Here is a 21,712-nt window from a genome sequence, read left to right on the forward strand (position 1 = left end):
GTGACAGATCCAAGCGCCGGGACAGCCCCTCCATATCCAAAGTAATTTCCACACTGGCGAAGTGGGACAAGGTCGGTAATAACCACCTTTGTTAAACTAAGGATTCAGCCCCCACCGGCGCCTTGGATGCTACGCCCAATGAGTAGCGTGGTCATATCATGGGCAACGGCAGCAACGATAGATCCAACGGTGAAGAGGATTAATGCTAAGATGATCAGGTGTTTGCGTCCAAACTTTTGAGACAGTGATCCGTATCAGGTGGAAGACCATACTCGTAAGCAGGAATGATGTGCCGGCCCAGAAAGCTTGAATAGCAGTACCGCCGAGCTCGCGAGATACGATCTGGATATTCTTTCAGAAGGGCCTTTCATCAATAGAAACTGAATTCGACAGTATAATGGCTGACTGAGAGTGCTGTCGATAGAGAGGTAGCGTCTAATGCAGAGGCTAGGATCACGACCAGGAGACTACCGAAAGCTGCCCAGAACCGACGAGTTGGACAGAATTCAGGCATATTAACAGCGGCAGCCGTTATCGTCGTAGTCGATGGCTCGGACGCGCCCATGATGGATCATGTAGACTGGATTGCCTGAGTAGCCCGACAGCTTCAAGGAACTTGAACTTTTCTCGAAACTTGAATCGCCCGATCGAATAGAAAAGCAGCCACAAGATCTTACCTGGAGTCATCACATATTCATTTCTGCCAGATAAATAGTCTACTGTAAAGCGCTCTACTTTGTTGTGCAGTACGGTTCAGATTTCAACTATTCTGAAAGTGGTTTGTCCGGAAGTATATGCATGTGATTTTGTACAAGTATTGTAGTATGATTATTCCACGAGTCCCGCTCGATGCAAAGGATTAAAGTTCGTGATTTCGTGTCCGACAAATGGCCTCGGCGCCCCAGAAAAAAAGAAATTCGCCAAAATGAATGAAAAACAGTATTTGCACAGAACTCTCTTCTTCTTTTTTGAAAAATTGTCTGAGATATCACCTAGCGAGTTCCACGGTAGGGCTCATACGACGTGTGAGAGTGGTAATCATCCTCTTGCTCAACAGGCCCATAGCCACCTCCGCGCCAGCGATCAAGCGGATTGGATGATTCCGTGCGCGCGGGAGTTTGAGCATGACTGAGGAGCCTCGACTCACTCTCGTTTGCTTGCTCGTAGAAGCCACCGCTGCTACCACCACCGGGAACGCGGAAGGCGGGGTGGACGAGTACGCCACCCTCTTGAGCTTGCGCGTCGTAGCCGTCTGGGGCTCTCAACGCGGACATTGAAGGCAGGGATGGGGTCGGGGAAGAAGCACGAGAAGAACTGGGCGACCATTCGCCACCCAAGTGGCTGCGCGGTGTGTGGGAACGTTCCGTCATCAGGTCTTCCGGCCGGCCGTATATACCTCCGCCAAACTCTTCATAGAAATCAGGACGGTCTTTGAAGTATGAGAAATCCAGTTGATTTTCAGGAACCACTTCAAATGGAGATGCCTCGGCGGACTTTCCAGGTTGATTGGCCATCATTGGATTCATTGCGATATCTGAGTACTCGCCAGACATGTCATTGTGCTCTAAGCGGCCTTGATAGATCTGCTTCAGAGTCTCGGCAGCTCTGGCATGAACCATCGGAGTCATCAAAGGTTTGTAGAGAGCCGGGTGGCCGAATTTGGTGTTCAGTCGATCGCCAGCCTTCTTGCTGGATTTAGTAGCACCCAGGGCCTCGGCATCATTCAGGTTTGCGCGGTTATAGAAATGACAGTCATCGTCGAAGGTCTTCATGCAGTAGAACTTGAATCCCAGCATCAAAAATGGGAGCGGAAGAACGCAGAAGACCAGAGTCCAGGTGGCTCTAGCCTTGATCACCAGGGCAACAATGAAATTCGAAAGAATGGCCGCAAAAACCAAGCGGTTGAATAATATGCGCCAGTATGCCGCCGCGGATTCGTTCTTGGTCACGAAAATATACATGAGAAGGTACTTCTTAAGCATAGCATCAACGCCAAAGTATAGCGCGGTTACCGGTAGGACGATCGGCTGTAAAGTGGCGAACGTGAAGGCAACGGTCGTGTAGAAGAGGAAATAGTTGTAGTAGCTAGCGTAATCGAATGCTGGCGGGGCGGTCCACTCAATTGCTTGTCGTGGGGTTGGTGAGAGGAAGGTTTTCGCAAACCACACCCAGACTAACGTGATCATCTGGACGAGATCGATGGTCGCGCCCAAGTTGCGTTGGAGGAGATACGTTACCCAGAATGGCGAAACGTTGCACAAAGATGACACCAGTTTGATATACAGCTGGCTATCCACAATAGCCTGCCAAGCATCCTCCTTGTTGTTGCTTTTGTCGACCACGCTCGAAACAAACGTCCATATAGCCGAGAAGAGGGAGAAGACAACCAGGTTATTGAAGACAAAAAATGCGTACAACTGGCCCAACACGTGTCTCTCTCTCGATGTCTTAGTTTTGCTGCCACCCTTGATAGACAGCCGTCGGAAGATGATAGGCAGGACAAGATAGACGAGCGACGTGAGAGCAGGCGATGCAATACCTTGTATAGCAGCCCAGAGACTAGGGTGGCTCTCCAGTTCTGTCTGGAATCTTGGCCAGACAAGGCCTAGATTTGTCAAGCTGGCCAAGAAGATCGCGATGAGTGCGTTGGGCGCAATCCAGACAATGGTCAGGATAGTTACCCATATAAAATTGGTGAAACGTTTCCATTTTCGCATTTTCTTGGTGAGAGGTAGATTCTCCCAGATGAGATCGCTGGGACGTGGCGCCAGAGCGATGGTGGTGCCCTTCGGGTGCTTTTTGCGAGAAGTCCAAGCAACAGCATGAGCATGCTCGATTTTTTCCCAGCTAGCAAAACCGTAAGGCATAGCATTACGTTTGTCAATTGAAGCTCGTCCGTGCTTGATCTCTTCCTCCAATACTCTGATACGAACCGTCAAATAGTCTATGGCATCCACCCTGCCATTAGGGTGTTTACTGCGTTGACTTCGAGGCGGGCGCATGGTTGGCCGCTTCGCCGGCAATTGATCGGGGCGCTTGAGGTACTTGGCGAGCACAGACTCCAGCTCTCGTACATTTTCTTCATGCTCCTTGATGATTGTTGGTAAATCCCTCACAGTACGACCAATTGACGCGCGAGGGAGAGCAGCCGTTGGGTTGACCTCATCAGTAATCCTCAGGATCCCTTCGTCGGAACGGTCAGGCGCAGGAATTCCTGTGATCATCAGGGTTCGTGCATGGAGACTTCGCTGATAGTCGGAACTCTGAAAATATTGACGTCGCATTGCCCGCACAGCTCGGTAATTCCTCCAAAGAAAGTAAGCGATAATGATATCGAAGATCCACGCGCAGATGACCTGACTCCACATGGCCGTTGGGTTAAGCACATTTAGAGGTGTCATGTCGATGAAGGTTGACGCAGAGCTAGTATCTGAGCTGGAAAGTGAGGCCTGGGTGAGGTTGACGGGAATCATGACCGCACAGCCGATGATACTCATGCAAATCAATATGTTTCGACACATCTTTGTGAAGCGCAGAAAGAGCGCAGCATCCAGGCCAACGGTTTCGATGAGTTGGGGCTCTCGAGTGCGAATAACCGGTGTGATCCATGAAAAGATACCCTTGCCCACTGGGGGCGGTGCGTGCTTCGAGTCGGCATGTTTGACCTTTGGCGCATAGACTAGCGAGTGACGAGGGCGGAAGAGGGAGAATAGGAGCGCGAGTAGCAGGGACACTCCGATCGAGGTGCCAAGGGACGCCCAAACAGCGGTTAAGGCGAACTAGTTTTCAAACTGTCAGTCAAAGCTTTTTTTTTCTCGAAAAAGAGGCATCTTTCCGCCCGCGTAGGCAACTTACGGAGTTGCGAAATGGGTTAGAAAGGAGTGTGAGGAACTCATCAGTTCCAGACGATCCGTCTCGGAGCTGCAAGCCCTTGCGCGCATCCATCGCGTCCAGGGAGAAAACAGAGGAAAGCACAATATCACAAGAGAAACGAAGGGCAGGTCTGCATGGAGCAGAAGTTGAATGAAAGGGTCAAATGACCAGGTTGGGGAAGGTGAGGGGAACAAGGGAAAAAAAAGCGGCGAAAGAACGAGTGTTCGGGCGCCTGAAAATGAAGGCGATCGGCGAGAGTGAGACAAGCAAGTCCAGGAATGAAAGAAAAGTGGGTTCGTGGAGGGTCTGGACTGGATCAAAGCGATAATTTTAGAATGGCGGCGTCGCCGATCGGCGAGCGTTACAACAATGATGCGTCTGCAGAAAAGGTTTTCGCGTAAAAGTGGCCCTTGTGAGAAGAGAAGACTTAAGACCTCCACAATGACATCCACTCTGCCACTGCCGTACATACGTATAGAATGCCAGGCTCCCTAGTGCGATGTTGTGGTGGTGTGCCTGGTGGCGATGTGACACGCATGGCTTCCCTTTGCCCCAGTATTTAGCGTGTCATTGGTGGTCCACTGTAGGAAAACCGACGGCAGGCCCAATCACGGCATGAGGGGAAAGTCTAGAACATTTGAAACATTCTGGGGCGACAGCGGGTCAAGTCTCAGGGCCAAGTGTGGTTCCTGTGACACAATGGTAGAGCCGAGCAGAACAGAGCAGATTTCAGAGCTGCTGTGAGTCCCGTGACTTCAAGTGCCTCTGAGTGCAGATCACCTGAGCAGGTCACCTGAGCATGACCGTGACTGCAATATAGTACACTCCTTTTGACCATCTCCATTTAACCTTTTCCTCTTCCAATTGATCTTCAAGTTAAAGAGTCATCTTCTCGTCTAATTCTAATTCCATGTGCTCGTCCATTTCGTCAATCTGCCATACTGCTTCGTCCGGGTTGAGGTCGTTGATTGAATCGCGATTTTGTTTACGATCTTCTCTTCTCGGTTGGCCCAAATTGGGTGCTTTGATTTTTTTTGGGTAGTCGGCAGTCCTGTTTGATGGTGCGAACGAGGGGGGGGGGGTGTTCTCAATAAGCTCAGAGCGATCGCGCGCAGCTTAGATAGCTTCGGATGTATAGCCCTGGCCCGAACTAAGAAGCTCAAGTTGATCATCAACGCCATTTTGGTTTCACAATGGATTATTTAGGGTAACCACTTCAGCCAACCTTCGGAAAAGGAAGGAAGTGCGCAGGTGAACATGAAATAATTGGGCGAAGTTTCCTTCCAAACCTGACCCCCAAACTATAGATATTGACGATCTTCTCCTAATGCGGTATGCAGAACGGCCAAGAAATCAAGCTTTGTTGATCATTGCCTTTGCCCCCTCCTGACACTGAACAAATTTGCTGATCTTTTCTCGGAAGGGTTAAAACTCTGGCGGCTGTTTTCTGGAGTCTGTATCAAATACGATTTGAAATGAAGATGCTGGAGGTCGAATAAATAGCTATAAAAATCCTGTCTCGCCTGGCCAAATAGTGCTTTCTCATTCACCAAAACCTTGGAACTTGAACCGCCCCCAATCAAGCATTACAGACTTCTACAAATCAGAGTCCGGTCTTATTTCACTGAATTTTTTATCTTCCAAGGTTACTCTGTTTCTACTTCAAAAGCTCCGTCAATCATGTCGCAATATGGAGCCAACGACTACCAGGAGCAACAGCCCCAGAACAGCTTTGCCCCTCATCCAAACCAGACTCAAAACCACTATTCGACGGGGCAATCTTCATATGGTCCCCCACCCTACACCGACTCGGAACAAGGTTATACTCAGGGCGACCAATACACACGACCCCAGCACTACTGTACCAACTCTGGCTACGACCAAAGATACTATGAAGCAGCTGCAAATATACCGCAAAGCCACGCCGCTCCACAGTCTAACTTTGCGCCAGAAGGAGCTAATGCTTCATATTATAATGGAGAGCCAATCTCAGACCCGAAAGATCCTAACGGTGAAAAAGGCCTTGGGTCAACTGTTGTTGGTGGTGCAGCTGGTGGATACATGGGCCACAAGATGGGTGGCGGCTGGAGCACCGCTGCAGGGGCCGCTGCAGGGGCTATCGGCATGAATGTCTTGTCTCACAAGATGTAAGTTTCGCTTTTACAGCTTGATGCTCAGTGAACTCAACATATACTAATGTCCCTATCATTTAGGAAACCCCAGCCTGTCCCCGCTCAGCAAGTTGTTGCCGTACCTCAACAGGTCCAGTATGTCGCTACCCCAGGAATCGGAGACATGGGTCTGCTCGAACGTCGCCAGGCCTTTCTATCGGATCGTCTTGGACGCCGCGGGGGACGCCGTTTGGGACGTCAAGGTGGACTCCTTGGGCTGTAACTAATCCGAGCTATGTTGTGCCGCGGTTGGAATTATTTCAAACTTACCCCTATGGATCTGCCAAGATTTGGTAGTTCCTTTTTTATCTTTCTTTTCTTTTTGATTGGGTATTGAAGGCGTTTTAATTTTTCCCTAGAAAGCGTGATACATACCTTGATCTCTGCATGTCCTCCTTTTCACTTCCATGTCACCTTCCCACTGGCAGGTGGAAACTTGAATGACGTAGTTATTTATATTTAGTCACTGCCATCTACAAAATACCCGTAGTATTCATGTATACCTAGGTATTCCTTGCCAAACTTCGCTTATTCCATAGGGACACGGTTTCGAAATAACTGCATGTCGATTAGGTCGCCATTCTCTCGGCTGAAACCGCGGCCTTCCCGAGAATACCTAGGTGTAAAGAGGGGGCGTGCGTCTGAATTTGAAGACGTGATCGTAGGTTTGCAGAACTAGAATAAAATGTAAAGCACTCCATAGTCGCTCAGGATGTCGTCAACCCCTGGAAGGCGTTAAGCGAGATACATTTTGCCGAGATGCGCGACAACAAATGGCAGGTCCCACAAAAGATCCCTCCCCGGTCTCTTCCACCTTTTGGTATTTCAGATAATTAAACGGACAAATCATGTTGATAGGAATGGGTCTCGTACTGAGCGGGGTCAAGATCGTGGCGACGGAGAGATCCACTTCCCCAACTCCCATCCAGTTTCACAAACATCATATTCCCAAAGCTCTTCCAGGCTGGTCACCAAATCAGAAATTTTTGCAAATAAAAATTAGCTCCATTTATGAGGTAGCTCCAGTTGATGTCCATACTTGAAATTGTTCAACTTAGCTAGTTTGTCGGCATAAAAGATCAAAGTTGTGATTGCCTCATTCGTGCCCAGAGGCACGACATGTGGCTGTTTAGAGAAACTGCCGATAAATATTGCGTGACCACAGTTCTCGTATCTCAAATTCTCCGCATGCTAGGAATATAAAACAATTGAGGAGTAACATCATGTTCTACGTATTGCTGTGATCAATTCTCTCAAGATTTTTAGTCCGTCGTGACGATTTTGAATTCTCGAATCATGTCTATCCAGCCTGATGATAATAAGGGCCCAGAAATCTCCGCAGATGAGAAAAACCTGAATATAGTATCTGGGGCCGTTTCTACAGATGACTCGGACAAGGAATTCCAGCAAACCCGTCAAATTGATGGCAAAAGTACATTCAATTCCGGTGCGGGACATCATCTCTACCGACCAATTGACAGCTACGAGGGAATTCATAGATGGGATCCGGATTTTGAATGGACTGAAAATGAAGAGAAGCGAATTGTTAGAAAGGTACGTTGATCTTTATTCACTTCATTGCCCTCTTCTTACCTTCGCGCATAGATCGATGCTCGTGTTTGCACCTTTGCCTGCGTGACTTTTTTTGCCCTACAGCTTGATCGGGGAAATATTGGCCAGGCACTAGCAAGTACACTTTTGCAAGACCTGCATATGACTACGAATGACTATAATTTGGGACAGACCGTTTTTTTGGTGTGCTTCCTGCTGGCGGAGATGCCGTCTCAGTTGATATCCAAAAGATTGGGTCCCGATCGTTGGATTCCTCTTCAGATGGTGATGTGGAGCCTGGTTGCGGCCTGCCAGGCCTTCATAAAAGGAAAATCCTCTTATCTGGCCTGTAGGGCTTTATTAGGACTATTAGAAGGTGGTTTGTGAGTACTCCTACTACTCTCGCGTGGGAGAAGTTGAATCTAACACGGATTACCCATCGCAGTATCCCTGACACGATTCTCTTTCTATCTTTCTTCTATAAATCGAGCGAGCTGCCGAAGCGATTGGCTTGCTTTTGGGTCTCATATACAGTTACGACTATTATTGGAGCATTCCTTGCCTTTGGCTTTTTGCATATAAAGGACTCTAATGGTGGCGGATCTTGGAAATACGTGTTTGCTTTCGAGGGACTCATAACTGGTCTCATCGGAATCATTGCCTACTTTTGGATGCCTGCGTCGCCAGTCCAAACCAAAGGAGGGCTACGTGGAAAAGATGGATGGTTTAGCGAACACGAAGAAAAGATCATGGTGAACCGCGTGATTCGCGATGATCCCAGCAAAGGAAGCATGCACAACAGAGAAGGACTAAGTCTTCGGCTATTTTGGGAGTCTCTCAAGGATTTCCATATGTGGCCTATCTATTTGCTTGGCTTGATATGGATGATTCCTACCACGCCAGCGACAAATTACCTCACATTGCAACTACGTTCACAGGGATTCACCACATTCCAGACAAATTTGTTGACGATTCCATCCGCTGTCATTGGGATCATTACTTTGATATCTATAACGTGGGTCGCAGAACGTACAAACCAGCGATTACTATGGGGAGCAGGAGTAGAGGTGTGGAACCTTGTCTTGCTGATAGCCCTTGAACTCCTGCCCCAGAGAACTCTACCCTGGCCTCGTTGGGCTATACTTACACTTCTTGTGGCGAGTCCGAGCATTCATCCTGTCGTGGTCGCCTTAACCTCCCGCAACGCAGGATCTGTACGGACTCGCACCATCGCGTCTGCACTATACAACATGACTGTACAGATAAGCAATATTGCAGGTTCTAATGTGAGTATTGTTGCTGATCTACTCTTTTTTTTTCAACATGTCGACAGAGGAAGGCTCATACTATGAATAGGTCTATCAAGCAAAGGATGCTCCGTACTATAGGCATGGGAATAAAGTTCTGATCGCACTATCCGTCGTCAGTATGGCTCTCTTCGTGGCAGCAAAGTTCTATTACGACTGGTGGAATAGGTAAAATCCCGCATGGTCCAATATTAGTACTCATATCAAATCCGCTCACATCCTATGCGCAGGCACAATGCTACCAAGTGGAACGCCATGACCCATGAGCAACGAGAGGCATATCTGAATGAAAACAAAACCATGACCAACAAGAGGTACGTGAATAGGAACAGGTCCCAGAGCTTTCAGATTACTCACCTTTCACCCAGGCTTGACTTTAAATTTGCCCGATAAGGAGCTATTTCCCAGCTTGAAAGGGGAATAAAGTACTAGCGGAGTGCACGTCGAGTCTAGATGACCAGTTCATAAATTCGCCATAGTGCAGAGTTGTATATTTTCAAGCCAAGATACAATATGAAAACTTGAAAAAATGAAGCATCAGGTGTCTGCAAAGGGTAATCACGTTTTGAAATAGGCAACACCGCGCGTTGGGTCTCTCCGACACAAAGCCACTGACACAATAAATCTTGAGCCAATTGGGGGGGATTTCGGATGGCGAAAGCCGAGAGAGAGAATGCGCGGGCGGAGAAAAAAAAAGCCCAACATAATAAAACATACCGATAACAGTAAGAATACAAAATTGACGATGACCTGAAATGCAAATACTCTCAAGAAAAACAGTAAGTGGAAGAGGAATGGTAAAAGTGCGCCCGAATCCACATGCAAAAAAAGCAAAGTGGTAAGAAAAGATCAAAAAAAGAATCGCATCACGCAAGGGCCGAGATACTGAATAAAAGAGACATTAGAGGCAAAAAGATTGTGTAGGCGAGGTACCTTATAACTATTTCCCAGGCAGGACTCCTGGGTCTCTTGGCAGCCTGCAAGCCCTCAAGATGAGCCGCGACGAGACAATATTGCGAATTCTCGAACCCGAATCTGCGAGCAGCGCCATTATAGGCCTCGGGAGATGGCTTGTAAGCACCAAAATGCTCGGCACCGTTAATATGCTTGAAAGGCAAGGAATTATGTCTCTGTAGATCTTCAAGTAGTTTCACATTGCCGTTTGATAATGTTGACGTCAGAAATACAGTATTTAGCAAGGCAAGGCTCGGTACACTTTCAGAGTATGAGTCAAGTAGATGCTAAGCCAGTGTTGAATTTTGCAGATCGTCCTGAATATATCCCGGACAAGGCGTTTTATGAGAATCTTCTCTAAATATATGTGGTTGTGCTCGTACACTGCAGCAAGAAAAAGGGCTGAGATGTGTCGTAATTGTCTCCAAAGTTCGTCTATGCAATATGCCACTCTTCAACAATCTCCCGCCAGCTCGAAGTAGACATTTTAGAAATATGTGTCCGCATACCTAGGTACCCTCGCTCAGATTCCGTGATGTGGATTCCCAAGAAGTCGAAGCGAACATCGAAGAACTGGAGAAAGCAATCCAGTAATGTGAAACATGGAGGTGAGGACGATGGGTGTATGGGAGAGATGATGGGCCACAGCTACAAGAGGTTGCCGTCCGAAGAAGCAAAATATATCTGGAACTGAATTGAAAAAGGAACCAGGGTGTATCGATAACGATATGGCCGTTTTAGCGGGGAGGAGACTGCGGAGATGGAAGTGGCCGCATGGCGCTGCGGGCTGGCAGTAGCAGATTACATTCATTGTGGGGTTTCGTTGCCATTTTGTGGGATTATTACTTGTTTTTACTATGGTAACACGCCATATATCTCTTGTTACTGCGGGCGTGGCGTTAAGGTGGTTCTAGTTCCCGATGGAGGGAACGCCTGCATAGCTATTACGTTCGAAAGTGTGGCTGAATTAGGTTATAGAATCTTGAATTAATGTGAATTGAATTGAATTGAATTGGGGGGTACCTTAGATAAATGTCAATTCAAGTTTTCTTTCAGATCACATCACGCTCAAAAATCTTCTGCAATATTTCGCCAATGAGGTGGATCTCTGAATCTTCTGTAGCACCGCAGAAGTCTCTTAGGAACATTCGTGGGGCGTATGGTACTAGTTTCGGCGGGTTTTGTTCTGCATGCGGTGCCTCTTACTTCGAGAAAGCCCTGTGCATTAACCCGAGACAGTCGATCCGTATTTCACACGACAAAAAATTAAACCTGAAATTATATACTTGAAACCTTAATTCTTGGGGGTTCTAACCTTTCAATTGTGATTGATATAGGAAACTCCAAGGTACTAGAGTTGTCGCTTTGGGAGGAATTACTTATCATGATCTTGCTTCCACCTTTAGACTGGAGGCGCTGGCACAGGAGGCTTGATCCAATAACTATTTGGCTACATAATATTCCGTTTTATGGGATGTAATTCTGTATGGCATGTCATGGTAATGTTGTCAGTTTGGAAGTACGCCAAGGTCCACAGGTTGACGAAGATATTTTACCACTATTCGCTAGCAAGTCGCTACCACCTGGGCATCACACGTCTCACACCGTTTCTTTGAATACTTATTGCTTCCTTGTCCAGGTATTTAAATTTTTACTACATAATTGCACCTCCTCTTCCAAGGTTGTTCCATGTCATAAAAAGAAAAGCCTTCATATTTAGGTACTATTTCGATTGATTGGATTACGGGAAATAGATAGCCGCTGGGCTGGCTCGGTACATATCTATCCAGTTATAGTATCGCATTCCCTAGATAGCTGGTATCCAGCTGAGGGAATTATCTTCCGTTGCAACATATGGTGTTTCAAAGGGGCGCTCGGCCTGCGGGGTGATGCGTGCCAAATGCCGGCGTTCACCAGTCGCCCAATCGATGATTGCAGAGTGAGCAGTGACACGATTCTTTCAAATAGTTAGCATTTGAACTCTTCACACATATTCCAGATAACCACTTACATCCCACACCACCACAGTCTTAGGGGCCCATCGAACACGAGCCTGGAAATCAATACCACGGCCAATATGAGCCAATAAAAAGTCAAGCAATGCGTCGCTTTCTTCCTTCTTCAGCCCAACGATGCTACGAGTGACTGCATACATAGTTAGAAACCTAATTTCTAAAAGAATTGTTGATCAACTCACAGCCAGCATTCACAAACAACGCCTTCTCTCCGGTGACGGGATGGGTTCGAACAAGAGGATGCTCATTCTTCACAGGCTCCCGTCTTACCACCCCGCCACGCTGCAGGCTGAAGTCAGCCTGCTCCACCCCGGAATGCACAGCTCTAAGGCCGTGGAGCCTCTCCTTCACGGCGGGCGAAAGTCTGTTATAGGCCTCAACTTGGTTCACAAACGCTGTATCGCCCCCAACCTCGGGCGTGTCGAGAATATACAAGAAAGTAGTGCCGGGTGGCTGTGCCTCGTAGGTGACATCTGAGTGCCATGAAACACTACTATTCTTCGCAGCTAGGTAGTTATCAAATTCCCAAGCGTTGTTGTTGCGATGAACAAGGTGGACTTCAGGAAATCCCTCCGGTGAGCCACTCGTGGGGTGGATATGATGACGGCCAAAATAGCCGCCGAAGTCGAGAGCTTCCTGGATCGGCAAGTCTGCAAGATCTTGGTCGCGGAAGGCGACTACCTTACGCTGTGCAACTAACAAAGCCAGCTGGTCCTTTCCTTCCTGTGACAGCTTGCTGAGCTGGACCCCTGTGACTTCGGACCCTATCGTAGGCGTGAGCTTTTGTATCTTCGATCCTTCAGTTAAAAGGTCCTTCAGAGAAGTATCGGCATCTTTTCCATGATCGACGTGGGCGAATGGCTCCAATGCGGGGTACTTTTCGCCATAGTCCCAAGTAGGGAGGTACTTTGGATACTAGTTAAAGTTTTTCCTCGGATTAGCAAGATATGGGTAGACCCAGTGGTTGCGACAGGACATACACTCGCGGTAGTTTTACCCCCTTCTTCGTCGATGACTCTTCGGATCTTAGGTTTGGTGTCAGACTTTTCCAAATCGGCCTTCACAGGAACAACGATTTCCGCAGATGGAGCCTCGGCAATGGATGGTGCCATAATGGAATTTGAGTGTGAGATAAGCACTCGTTATTGAAGGTCAATTTCAAGTCCAAGTTGATTTTCTCTGGTAGCTACGGCGGTAGGTTTGCTTAAATATTATCTATTCCAATACTAGTATATTTGACGCCATTGTCTTATGCAATCACGCATTGAGTATCAATACAGCACTGATGGTATACTAGTACGAAGTCGAAAGTATGCCATATCACAGGCTCGGACATATTCTGAGTTTCTTAGTCGTCAAAACTTAAAGCTATACTACTAGAAGTACATACTAGCATCCGCCACAAAGGCAGCTCCTGGACCTCGGAAATGGTCCTTGAAAAGAAAAAAAATGCCTTCTATACAAAGAGAATTATCCAATCTAAAAGGAATACCATCATATTTTGCTTCGCCATTTTAATAGCGTGCCTGGCGGTATCTGCAACATTTTAAGGAACATGAATGAGACCTGACGCCATACATCAAGCGGGGTAACATAATACTCCGGGGTGAAGATGGAACGTGATACCTATTTTGCGTGCTCCAGGCTCGGATCGCGTTATCTGGATGTTAGTTTGCCGCTGCTCTTTTTACACCTTCGTATCTTCGTGATAATGCGAATATGGCGTGATATGATGCCAGCCTCGGCCCCGCGACAATGAAAACTATCAAAGCATATTCAATTCGACCATTCTGCTTATTAAAACTATTTGAAACGAACCGACTATAAACTCTTAATTACACGCGCCAGGCGCCAATGGATCCACCTAGCAAAGTGTATAGGTTCATAATTTCATGGATTGGGATATCTATTGGCCGGCTTTGGCAGCATTTTTCTTCAAGTCGCTCAATTCCGCTCTTTCCTTGACGAGTTCCGAGATCGCTGTACCAGTCTCGGTTCCCATCTTCGCGAAGCCTTGAGCGACACCCTCGCGATCACCAGGGCGCATCTCTTGGCTCATCTTGAACTTGCCCTCGATTTTGGTGATTTGGATCTCAATTCCCACGATGTTGCGCTTGAGAAGGTCTGTGTAGGATTCTGGGGCTTCAGAAACCGTCCATGGCTGCGGCTTATCGCCACCAGTATAGCCCATGATTGTTGTCTCGGTATGCTGAGACAAGTCATGAACCTGCTGGGCGAGGAAGGCCCCGGCCTGGGGGTCTTCGAATCGTAATATAGTGACAGTTTGCCGTACACCTGAACGGCAGAATAGTTCCAAGTGGGAACAACCTTTCCAGTGGTAGGTTTTGTCTCAGTATAATACTTCGGGGTGACATAATGATCGTGTTTTCCGTTGAAAAGTACCAAGACGTCATTGTCGAGCTCCAGAACATTTGGTGGCTTCTCATCGACGGCTTCGATCATAGCCTTCACCTGGGGGTTTTGCTTGGCGATATGGGCGCGGATGCGGGGCTCTGTACCACCATATTCTTCAGGCAGATCGAGAACACAGGGAACATGGGTGCATTGCAAAAAGTCCACCTGGGCTGAGTTTTGGCCAGTGATAAGGAGTCCGAGGGGGGTTCTCTTTAATAAATTGGAGGAGAACCTCCTTGTCGGTCTCGGCATGAACGCTTGGAAGAAACATTTTCAATTGAAGCTGTGTGAAAATGGACAGGGTTACACGGTGTTGGGAACAAACGAGTGAATGAAGCAGCTTAAGTATTCCTAATCTCAGATTCGTGGGATCTGTTTCTTATTCTGCGGGCGAATCTTCAATGCACCTTACCCTTTCGGGAAAGTCCTCCCGGGTCAGCATCTTCCAACAGGCGCATTTCAACGTAATAAGACGCCCTATATTCTTGGCTGATGCAAAAAACGTGGATCAGGAGATGTACGGCACCTTCTGAGACTATGCAGTCTGTAAAAATATGCTTGTGTCTAGAACTGGCTGCTTATTGATGAGAACGTCAATCTCCCCAGTTTCTGGTATACACTAGCTTGATATGGTTAGTGTCGTCTACTTGGGCCTAATAGAGTATAATGTGGGCCGGAACTTCAAGCGTGTTTTGTGAAGACCAGTCATCTTCACGATAGATAACTTCTGTTGTGCGCCCGAAGACGCCCGGCGGGCACCCGCGGCTTTTCGTCTCTTGAATAGGTATGGCACGATCGATCCTTCGGAGCTGAATTTCAACCATCGCATCTAAACAACTGGAAAGAGATAAACAGCCTTCCTCTCCGGGATGGGACTCAGTGCTTAAAGCACTCCTTTCCTTTGTTTCCGTATTTTCCGTGAATTTTCTGTTTCTATAAGCAAAATAAACCACTGTCGGCCTCTCTCAGGTGTTTTTTGGGGGTTTCCCGACGTACTGTTTGGACTCCTGAGAGTCTTGATAGAAATGCTTATTCAGTCCCTGGAGAGGAACTAATTCAGATAAAGGCCTTCACGTCAAATTGTCTAGCAATCTTGTTCAGAATGGCTCTTACTTGTAATAGGCAATGGCCCGATTAAATAGTTGTTTTCCACTTGTTAAAAGTGGCATTCGTCAATTGGTAGTTAAGAGGTTACTAGATCATGCCTATGCCCCTAACAACTCTCTTTTCTGTTGAACAAGAATCAAATAGATTTGGTAGCTCCCTGAAGCGGCGCTAGATCATACCTTATTGCATGGATAATAAGCATGCTTCAGGTAGAGAATTCATGCTAGCTTGATGGCAGTCTGTGGATTCGATGAGACGCTAAGGTCAAATAATTTGAGCACCGACAACATCTCTCGGTACTCATTGAATAGAATAGCCTTCTCAATGGCGCAGGCACAAGGTACACCTACGGAATTGCACCCGATAGCTTCATTGTAAATGCGACCCTGATACACATGCGGGGAAACGTTGGCCTCAACATCCAACCCCGCATTTCATCGGCAAATTAGATCTTAAGCGAAGATGTAACAGTTGATCTTTTCCTTTTACCGGTCAATCTTCGGTCATTACGGAGTCAAGACTGGAAATCATCAAGGTGCGATAGGGGAAATTAGAGGTGCTTGCTACGGCTTGAGGCAGCTTCATACCCATGATCCTAACGTGCACATGCATAGTCTTCGACTGCCGAAGAAAACCAAGTGATCGCCCATCATACACTTTACAGAACAGCTACAGCTCAATTTCCCGTCGGGTAAAGGTAGCCCTGGAAACTATAACCTATTATTCCGGCTATATGTACGCTATCTCCAAGCCACAGCTTTCATATCGATGCTTGGCGATCGTAACGTTACACACGAAGTAGAAAAAAGACGGAAGAGGAAGTTTATTTTTTAATGTTACCCCTAGCAGATGTCTCGTTGATAGCATGATTAAGGTGCTATCCCACCTACCGTGATCAGACTCGCCTGCATAATGTAACCCGGCTAGTCATAATGCTAGCAAGGGGTATAAACACGACCCAGTTGTACCCGCGTGAATGGGTATAAAACTTGAACAAGGCCCCTGATTAACATTCAATCTTGGAGTATCTTCACGCCATCATGTTCTACCCCAATTGCAACACATGCCTTCGGGCCTTCCTTGTCGCATTCTTCGCTCTCGGACAGGTCAATGCCGCACCTACAAACCAACTCCCTTCTGTATCACCCCCTCCCCAAGATATAACATTACACGGCAAGGGGATCTCGCTCCACAACGACGTCACCATCGTGACTGGAAATGTCACGGATAAAGCGACAATTGATGCCGTCAAGGCAGTTGTGTCTTCTGCCGGCGGCAAAGCGACTGTTTCGTCCCATTCCACCAACCATGGCACCCAGATCGTCATTGGCACCGAGTCAGACAATAGTCTTGCTGCCGTGATTGCAAAGAGGCTCACCGGGGACTCTGCAAAAGGTCTTGACGCCGATGGCTACGTTATCGCGTCTGGTCAATACAAAAACCAACCTAGCATTGTTCTCAATGGCGTTGACAAACGCGGAACATTCTACGCGTCACAGACCCTCCGCCAACTGATTGACGGCCATGATATCCCCGCCGTGCAAGTGCGAGACTGGCCGCTCATGTCCATTCGTGGCTCGATTGAAGGCTTCTACGGTGTTCCCTGGTCCCACGAGGCTCGTCTCGATCAATTGGTCTTCTACGGCAAGCACAAAATCAACACCTACATCTACACCCCTAAGGATGATCCACTGCTGCGCGCAAAGTGGCGCACCCTCTATGAGGGCGACGACCTTGATCAATTGAAGGAACTTATCGAAACGGCCAATGACAACCACGTCGACTTTACCTTTGCCCTTTCGCCTGGTAAAGATCTCTGTTACTCCTCTGACTCGGACTACAATGCAACCATTGCCAAATTTGACCAGGCGCGCCAGCTTGGTGTTAGCAGCTTTTACATTGCCTTCGATGACATCCCTACCGATGGCTTCCACTGTGATTCCGACCAGCAAAAATGGAACAAAACAGGGAACTCGGGTGACGAATTTCTCTGGCTGGCCGACTCGCAGGCATACTACCTGAACCGTATCCAGAAGGACTACATCACGACACATGGCCTGAAGGATCTCGAAACAGTTCCAACCAACTACGCCGGCAGCGCACCGAACCCTTACAAGGAAGAATTTGGCACCCAACTAAACAAGAACATCAGCATCCAGTGGACAGGCGAAGGAGTCTTCAGCGACCAAATCAACGACACAAGCGTCCAACAAGCCGACAAAACCTACGTCACAGATAAAATGTTCCTATGGGACAACTTCCCCGTAAACGACGGAAATCGAAACCGCCTGTTCCTCAACCCATTAACCGGCCGTGCCGCAAATCTATACAAATACCTCCTAGGCTTCACCTCGAACCCAATGGAGCAACCATACGCCTCCATGCCCGCCCTCGCCAACTACGGAGACTACACCTGGAACGGACCCAAATACGACGCAACAAAATCAATGTCAACAATCCTCCGCGAACTCGCCGGCCCAGATGCAAGCGTCAACGAAGCCGTTATCGCATTCGCAGACATCAATCAGAACTGGCCATACCGCACCCCGGAGGTCCACGCCCCAGAGCTAAGCAGCGACATCGCCGCGTTCTGGAAATCATACAACAGCAAAGCGAAGAGTGGTGAATCGGCGCTGAAGAAACGTCTCGCTCTCCTCGCTACCCTGCCCGATATCCTTCCAAAGATGGATATGAAGGGCTTCGCCTCGGACGTGGCGCCGTGGTCGACTGTTGCAATGCAGTGGGCCAAGGCCTCGCAGCACTTGATCACCATGCTAGATGCCGTGAAAAGCGGAGACAAAAAGAAGGCGGATAGTGAGTTCAAGGCTGCGCAAGAATGGGTCAAGAAGACCAAGACCAAGACTGTTGATGATCGGAACGATGATGGCGAGGACCTTCCCAACTCCATCACTCCCATCACCGGTGATGGGGCCTTTGATACTTTCTTGGCCAATGCTACGACCGTTTATAAGGGTCAATAGGTTGAAGTGTTCTATGAGCTCAGGGATGATGACAATGTATGAGACATTTGAATGCGACGAGATATGAACTTGAGTTTCAGCTGCGAATAACACTTACCCCTTGTATTCACCGGTATTCACTAGTCCTTGTCGGTTTATCAAGGTTTCTCGCCATCCACAGTTTCAACTAGGCCTTCGCTACTGGCACTAGTACTAGTAGTCTGCAGCTGTGCGCGATTTTCCAAGTAGGACATGTTTATCATATACAATGGAAACTTGAATGGACCTAGGACACGAATGGAGGCGATATCGATGTCCACGAGTACACGTAGCAGAGTACGTTCCTAGTAAGTACCTACTAGTAAGCGACTATTTTACACTACTTGCAATCGTCTTTCCACAGCAGCAAATATTGAGCAGCAGACTGCCAAGATATAGATATTTCCAATAATTCGTTACAAGGTGGAATAAATCGCTACATACAACTCAACCGGAACGCCCACACTTCATCCCCGGCGCCCAATTCTCCTCGGCATGTAATATATAAGAAAAAGGAAGAAAAGGAAAATTATTTCACTGGTCGGACGAAAGCCGACAAACGTATCAATTTTTCATCAAGCCGTTAAGAGACAGGTCAGATAAGTAAATAGGGATAAAGGGTATTTATTTTAGTTAGCGTTGCATTGATTCGGAGTGCATTGCTTTCCCTAGAGCTGGCCGGAAGTGTTGAAGTCCTCAAGGGCCTCCTGGGTGCGCTTGGACATGGTCTTCTCACCCTCACGGACCCAGACACGGGGGTCGAAGTACTTCTTGTTGGGCTTGTCGGCGCCGTCGGGGTTACCGACCTGGGTGAGGAGGTAGTCCTTCTTGTTGAGGACGTAGTCACGGACACCGGAGAGGTAGGCCCACTGCATGTCAGTGTCGACGTTGACCTTGACGACACCGTAGCTGATGGCCTCCTTGAACTCCTCCTTGGAGGAGCCGGAGCCACCGTGGAAGACGAAGAAGACAGGCTTGTCCTTCTGGGACTTGGTCTGCTCCTTGACGTAGGCCTGGTGCTTGGAGAGCAGCTCGGGGTGCAGCTTGACGTTGCCGGGCTTGTAGACACCGTGGACGTTACCGAAGCCAGCGGCGATGGAGAAGTAGGGGCTGACGGCGGACAGGGCGTTGTGGATGGCCAGGATGTCCTCGGGCTGGGTGTAGAGGGAGTTGTTGTCGACATCCTCGTTGTTGACACCGTCCTCCTCACCACCGGTGATACCGATCTCCTGTAAAATTGGTTAGATTGCTGGGGTCCCGGAAATGTGAGGGAAAGTAGAAGTAAAACTTACCATCTCGAGCCACTGCTTCATGGGGGCAGCACGCTTGAGGTAGGCGGCGGTGGTGTTGATGTTGTAGTCAACCTCCTCCTCGGACAGATCAATCATGTGGGAGGAGAAAAGGGGCTCGCCGTGGAGCTTGAAGTAGCGCTCGTCCTCATCGAGCATGCCATCGAGCCAGGGCAGGAGCTTCTTGGCGCAGTGGTCAGTGTGAAGGATGACGGGGATGCCGTAGGCGGGGGCAATGCTGCGGATGTAGTGGGCAGCGGCGATAGCGCCGGCAATGGAGGCGGCCTGGCCCTCGTTGCTGACACCCTAGTGGGAGTTAGCTTAAGAGCTCTTGGAGTTACAGCTGGAGTTGGAGTTGGAGCCGGAGCCGGGTGTTATGGATGTACATACCTTGCCGGCGAAGAAGGCGGCACCACCCTGAGAAGTCTGCAGGATGACGGGGCACTTCTGGTCGCGAGCGGCCTCAAGGGCAGCGACGACGGTGGAGGAGGAGGTGACGTTCTGGTCATTGAGTTAGTGGGGTTGCAATTGGAAACCTTGGAATATGGTGTACACAGTGGTGTGTACAGCAAGGAGGGGTGATAATGGGGGGGTACTCACGATGGCGGGGATAGCAAACTCCTTCTCCTGAGCGTACTCGAAGAGACGCTTGACGTCGTCACCGACGATGACACCGGACTTGCGGTTAAGTTGTTCAAGGACACCCATTGTGAAGATTGGAGAAATGTACAGGTAAAGATGGTAAGAAGCTAAGGAGGAAGAAACTGGAAGTGGAAGAGGGTCAGTCTTAAGAAGGAATGGTAATCAAGTCACGCTTTACCGGGCGACAAAAGCGGGCAGGTTGGAGAGGAGGGGCAACTTGAACGTCATCGAAGTACTCACCGGTGTGTGTGGACTATGTGTTAACTGTGGATCTGGACCCGTGGAACTTAGATCAGAATGATTTCAGTTTCAAGTTCGAGAAGCTGTAGGTCATTTCTATTATATATGCTAGTCTAGGTACTCCTCCGACTCTCTCCGTGATGATCCCGACCGTCGGCTGGTTGCTCAATGGAGGGGTAACATGGTGGGGATAGTACGACCGCGATGGACAAACTAGCTATGGTTATGGTTATGATTTTGATGATGGTTAAAATGGAATATTCCAGTATGGCCACCGTGATCATGGCATGGCCATGATCTACTAACTCAGCACCTGACAAGGTAGTATACCTGGTGACTATACCTGGTATAACAGGTATACCAGTATACCAGCCGGTCAGGTATGGATCCAGGCCTTCTGTCCTCCGCCATGCCGAAAAAGACTTCTTCCCCTCCGTAAATTGTTCGTCCGGGAACCGAGGGATTCCCCGTGAACATTAAAACTCCGGCCGATTTCAAGCTCCACTTGTGACTCTGTGTCTAGCTACTACAGGACTATACCATAATACTATATGCTACATGCGATGATACTATATTTGTTATATTCTGACCCAAAGCATTGGAGAAGAACCCCTCCAATTCGGAGCTCGTTGGAGCGGTGACATCAGCGGGGCAACTGGTTGGGCACTCAACCACCCCCTCCTAGTGCTACTCCGTACTAGTAAACGGAGTGCCTGGTTACCATAACTACACTAGTCACTACTACTAACCTTGAAATAAATACTAACCAGTTATGACTTGAACACCGTCATCAAGCTTAGACTTTGCTAGTCTCTTCTCTGACCAAGCACTCTATATTTCGTGGCCTTCTTCTTCTTACCTCCTTCTAGCTCGTACTCCAGGGCCGACGAACGCCTACTTAGCATGGTTATCCTGGAATAGGTGTAGCCCCGGACAATACAAAAGATTAAGGCTCAAGACGGAGATAATTCCTAAAGGACCAATGTCTAGCATATAGGGGAAAAAAAGGTAGGTGCCGTATGTCTATAGCGTAGTAATGGTAGGGATACGGCTAGGGTGGAGAACTGTTCACAATCATGAGGTGACCAGACACAGATCAATCACTGGGTTTAACCCTATGCTAACATCTAAATCACTGCTATTGAGCCT

At 48.2% G+C, this 21,712-nt stretch overlaps 8 protein-coding genes across 8 annotated transcripts; 3 read left to right on the plus strand and 5 right to left on the minus strand.

Annotated features, from left to right (window-relative positions):
* Nucleotides 1–104: 104 nt before the first annotated feature.
* Nucleotides 105–565, minus strand: N7533_006685 (Efflux pump; the record flags this gene model as incomplete). Its single annotated transcript, XM_057103335.1, has 3 exons — nucleotides 105–205; nucleotides 273–342; nucleotides 407–565. 3 exons carry the CDS (start codon nucleotides 563–565, stop codon nucleotides 105–107), a joined length of 330 nt encoding a protein of 109 aa, XP_056958292.1.
* A 427-nt stretch (nucleotides 566–992) lies between these two features.
* N7533_006686 (putative DUF221 domain protein) lies at nucleotides 993–3,945 on the minus strand (the record flags this gene model as incomplete). The annotated part of the gene is made up of 2 exons (XM_057103336.1): nucleotides 993–3,779; nucleotides 3,856–3,945. 2 exons carry the CDS (start codon nucleotides 3,943–3,945, stop codon nucleotides 993–995), a joined length of 2,877 nt encoding a protein of 958 aa, XP_056958293.1.
* A 1,608-nt stretch (nucleotides 3,946–5,553) lies between these two features.
* On the plus strand, nucleotides 5,554–6,271 carry N7533_006687 (uncharacterized protein; the record flags this gene model as incomplete). Its single annotated transcript, XM_057103337.1, has 3 exons — nucleotides 5,554–6,020; nucleotides 6,087–6,140; nucleotides 6,193–6,271. 3 exons carry the CDS (start codon nucleotides 5,554–5,556, stop codon nucleotides 6,269–6,271), a joined length of 600 nt encoding a protein of 199 aa, XP_056958294.1.
* A 1,069-nt stretch (nucleotides 6,272–7,340) lies between these two features.
* Nucleotides 7,341–9,295, plus strand: N7533_006688 (uncharacterized protein; the record flags this gene model as incomplete). The annotated part of the gene is made up of 6 exons (XM_057103338.1): nucleotides 7,341–7,598; nucleotides 7,650–7,978; nucleotides 8,041–8,881; nucleotides 8,952–9,070; nucleotides 9,133–9,216; nucleotides 9,271–9,295. 6 exons carry the CDS (start codon nucleotides 7,341–7,343, stop codon nucleotides 9,293–9,295), a joined length of 1,656 nt encoding a protein of 551 aa, XP_056958295.1.
* Nucleotides 9,296–11,663: 2,368 nt separating this feature from the next.
* N7533_006689 (TauD/TfdA dioxygenase family protein) lies at nucleotides 11,664–12,983 on the minus strand (the record flags this gene model as incomplete). The annotated part of the gene is made up of 4 exons (XM_057103339.1): nucleotides 11,664–11,813; nucleotides 11,868–12,001; nucleotides 12,054–12,786; nucleotides 12,852–12,983. The coding sequence occupies 4 exons, from the start codon at nucleotides 12,981–12,983 to the stop codon at nucleotides 11,664–11,666; spliced, it is 1,149 nt and encodes a 382-aa protein (XP_056958296.1).
* A 794-nt stretch (nucleotides 12,984–13,777) lies between these two features.
* On the minus strand, nucleotides 13,778–14,557 carry N7533_006690 (FMN-binding negative transcriptional regulator; the record flags this gene model as incomplete). Its single annotated transcript, XM_057103340.1, has 3 exons — nucleotides 13,778–14,122; nucleotides 14,167–14,496; nucleotides 14,519–14,557. 3 exons carry the CDS (start codon nucleotides 14,555–14,557, stop codon nucleotides 13,778–13,780), a joined length of 714 nt encoding a protein of 237 aa, XP_056958297.1.
* Nucleotides 14,558–16,433: 1,876 nt separating this feature from the next.
* On the plus strand, nucleotides 16,434–18,374 carry N7533_006691 (beta-N-acetylhexosaminidase family protein; the record flags this gene model as incomplete). Its single annotated transcript, XM_057103341.1, has 1 exon — nucleotides 16,434–18,374. One exon carries the CDS (start codon nucleotides 16,434–16,436, stop codon nucleotides 18,372–18,374), a length of 1,941 nt encoding a protein of 646 aa, XP_056958298.1.
* A 686-nt stretch (nucleotides 18,375–19,060) lies between these two features.
* Nucleotides 19,061–20,389, minus strand: N7533_006692 (fructose-bisphosphate aldolase FBA1; the record flags this gene model as incomplete). The annotated part of the gene is made up of 4 exons (XM_057103342.1): nucleotides 19,061–19,621; nucleotides 19,685–19,987; nucleotides 20,072–20,182; nucleotides 20,282–20,389. The coding sequence occupies 4 exons, from the start codon at nucleotides 20,387–20,389 to the stop codon at nucleotides 19,061–19,063; spliced, it is 1,083 nt and encodes a 360-aa protein (XP_056958299.1).
* Nucleotides 20,390–21,712: the final 1,323 nt, after the last annotated feature.

The sequence above is a fragment of the Penicillium manginii genome (genome assembly GCF_028828005.1).
Source record: "Penicillium manginii strain IBT 31320 chromosome Unknown utg000005l:1.0-5665137.0:1.0-5668048.0, whole genome shotgun sequence".
NCBI lineage: Eukaryota > Fungi > Ascomycota > Eurotiomycetes > Eurotiales > Aspergillaceae > Penicillium > Penicillium manginii.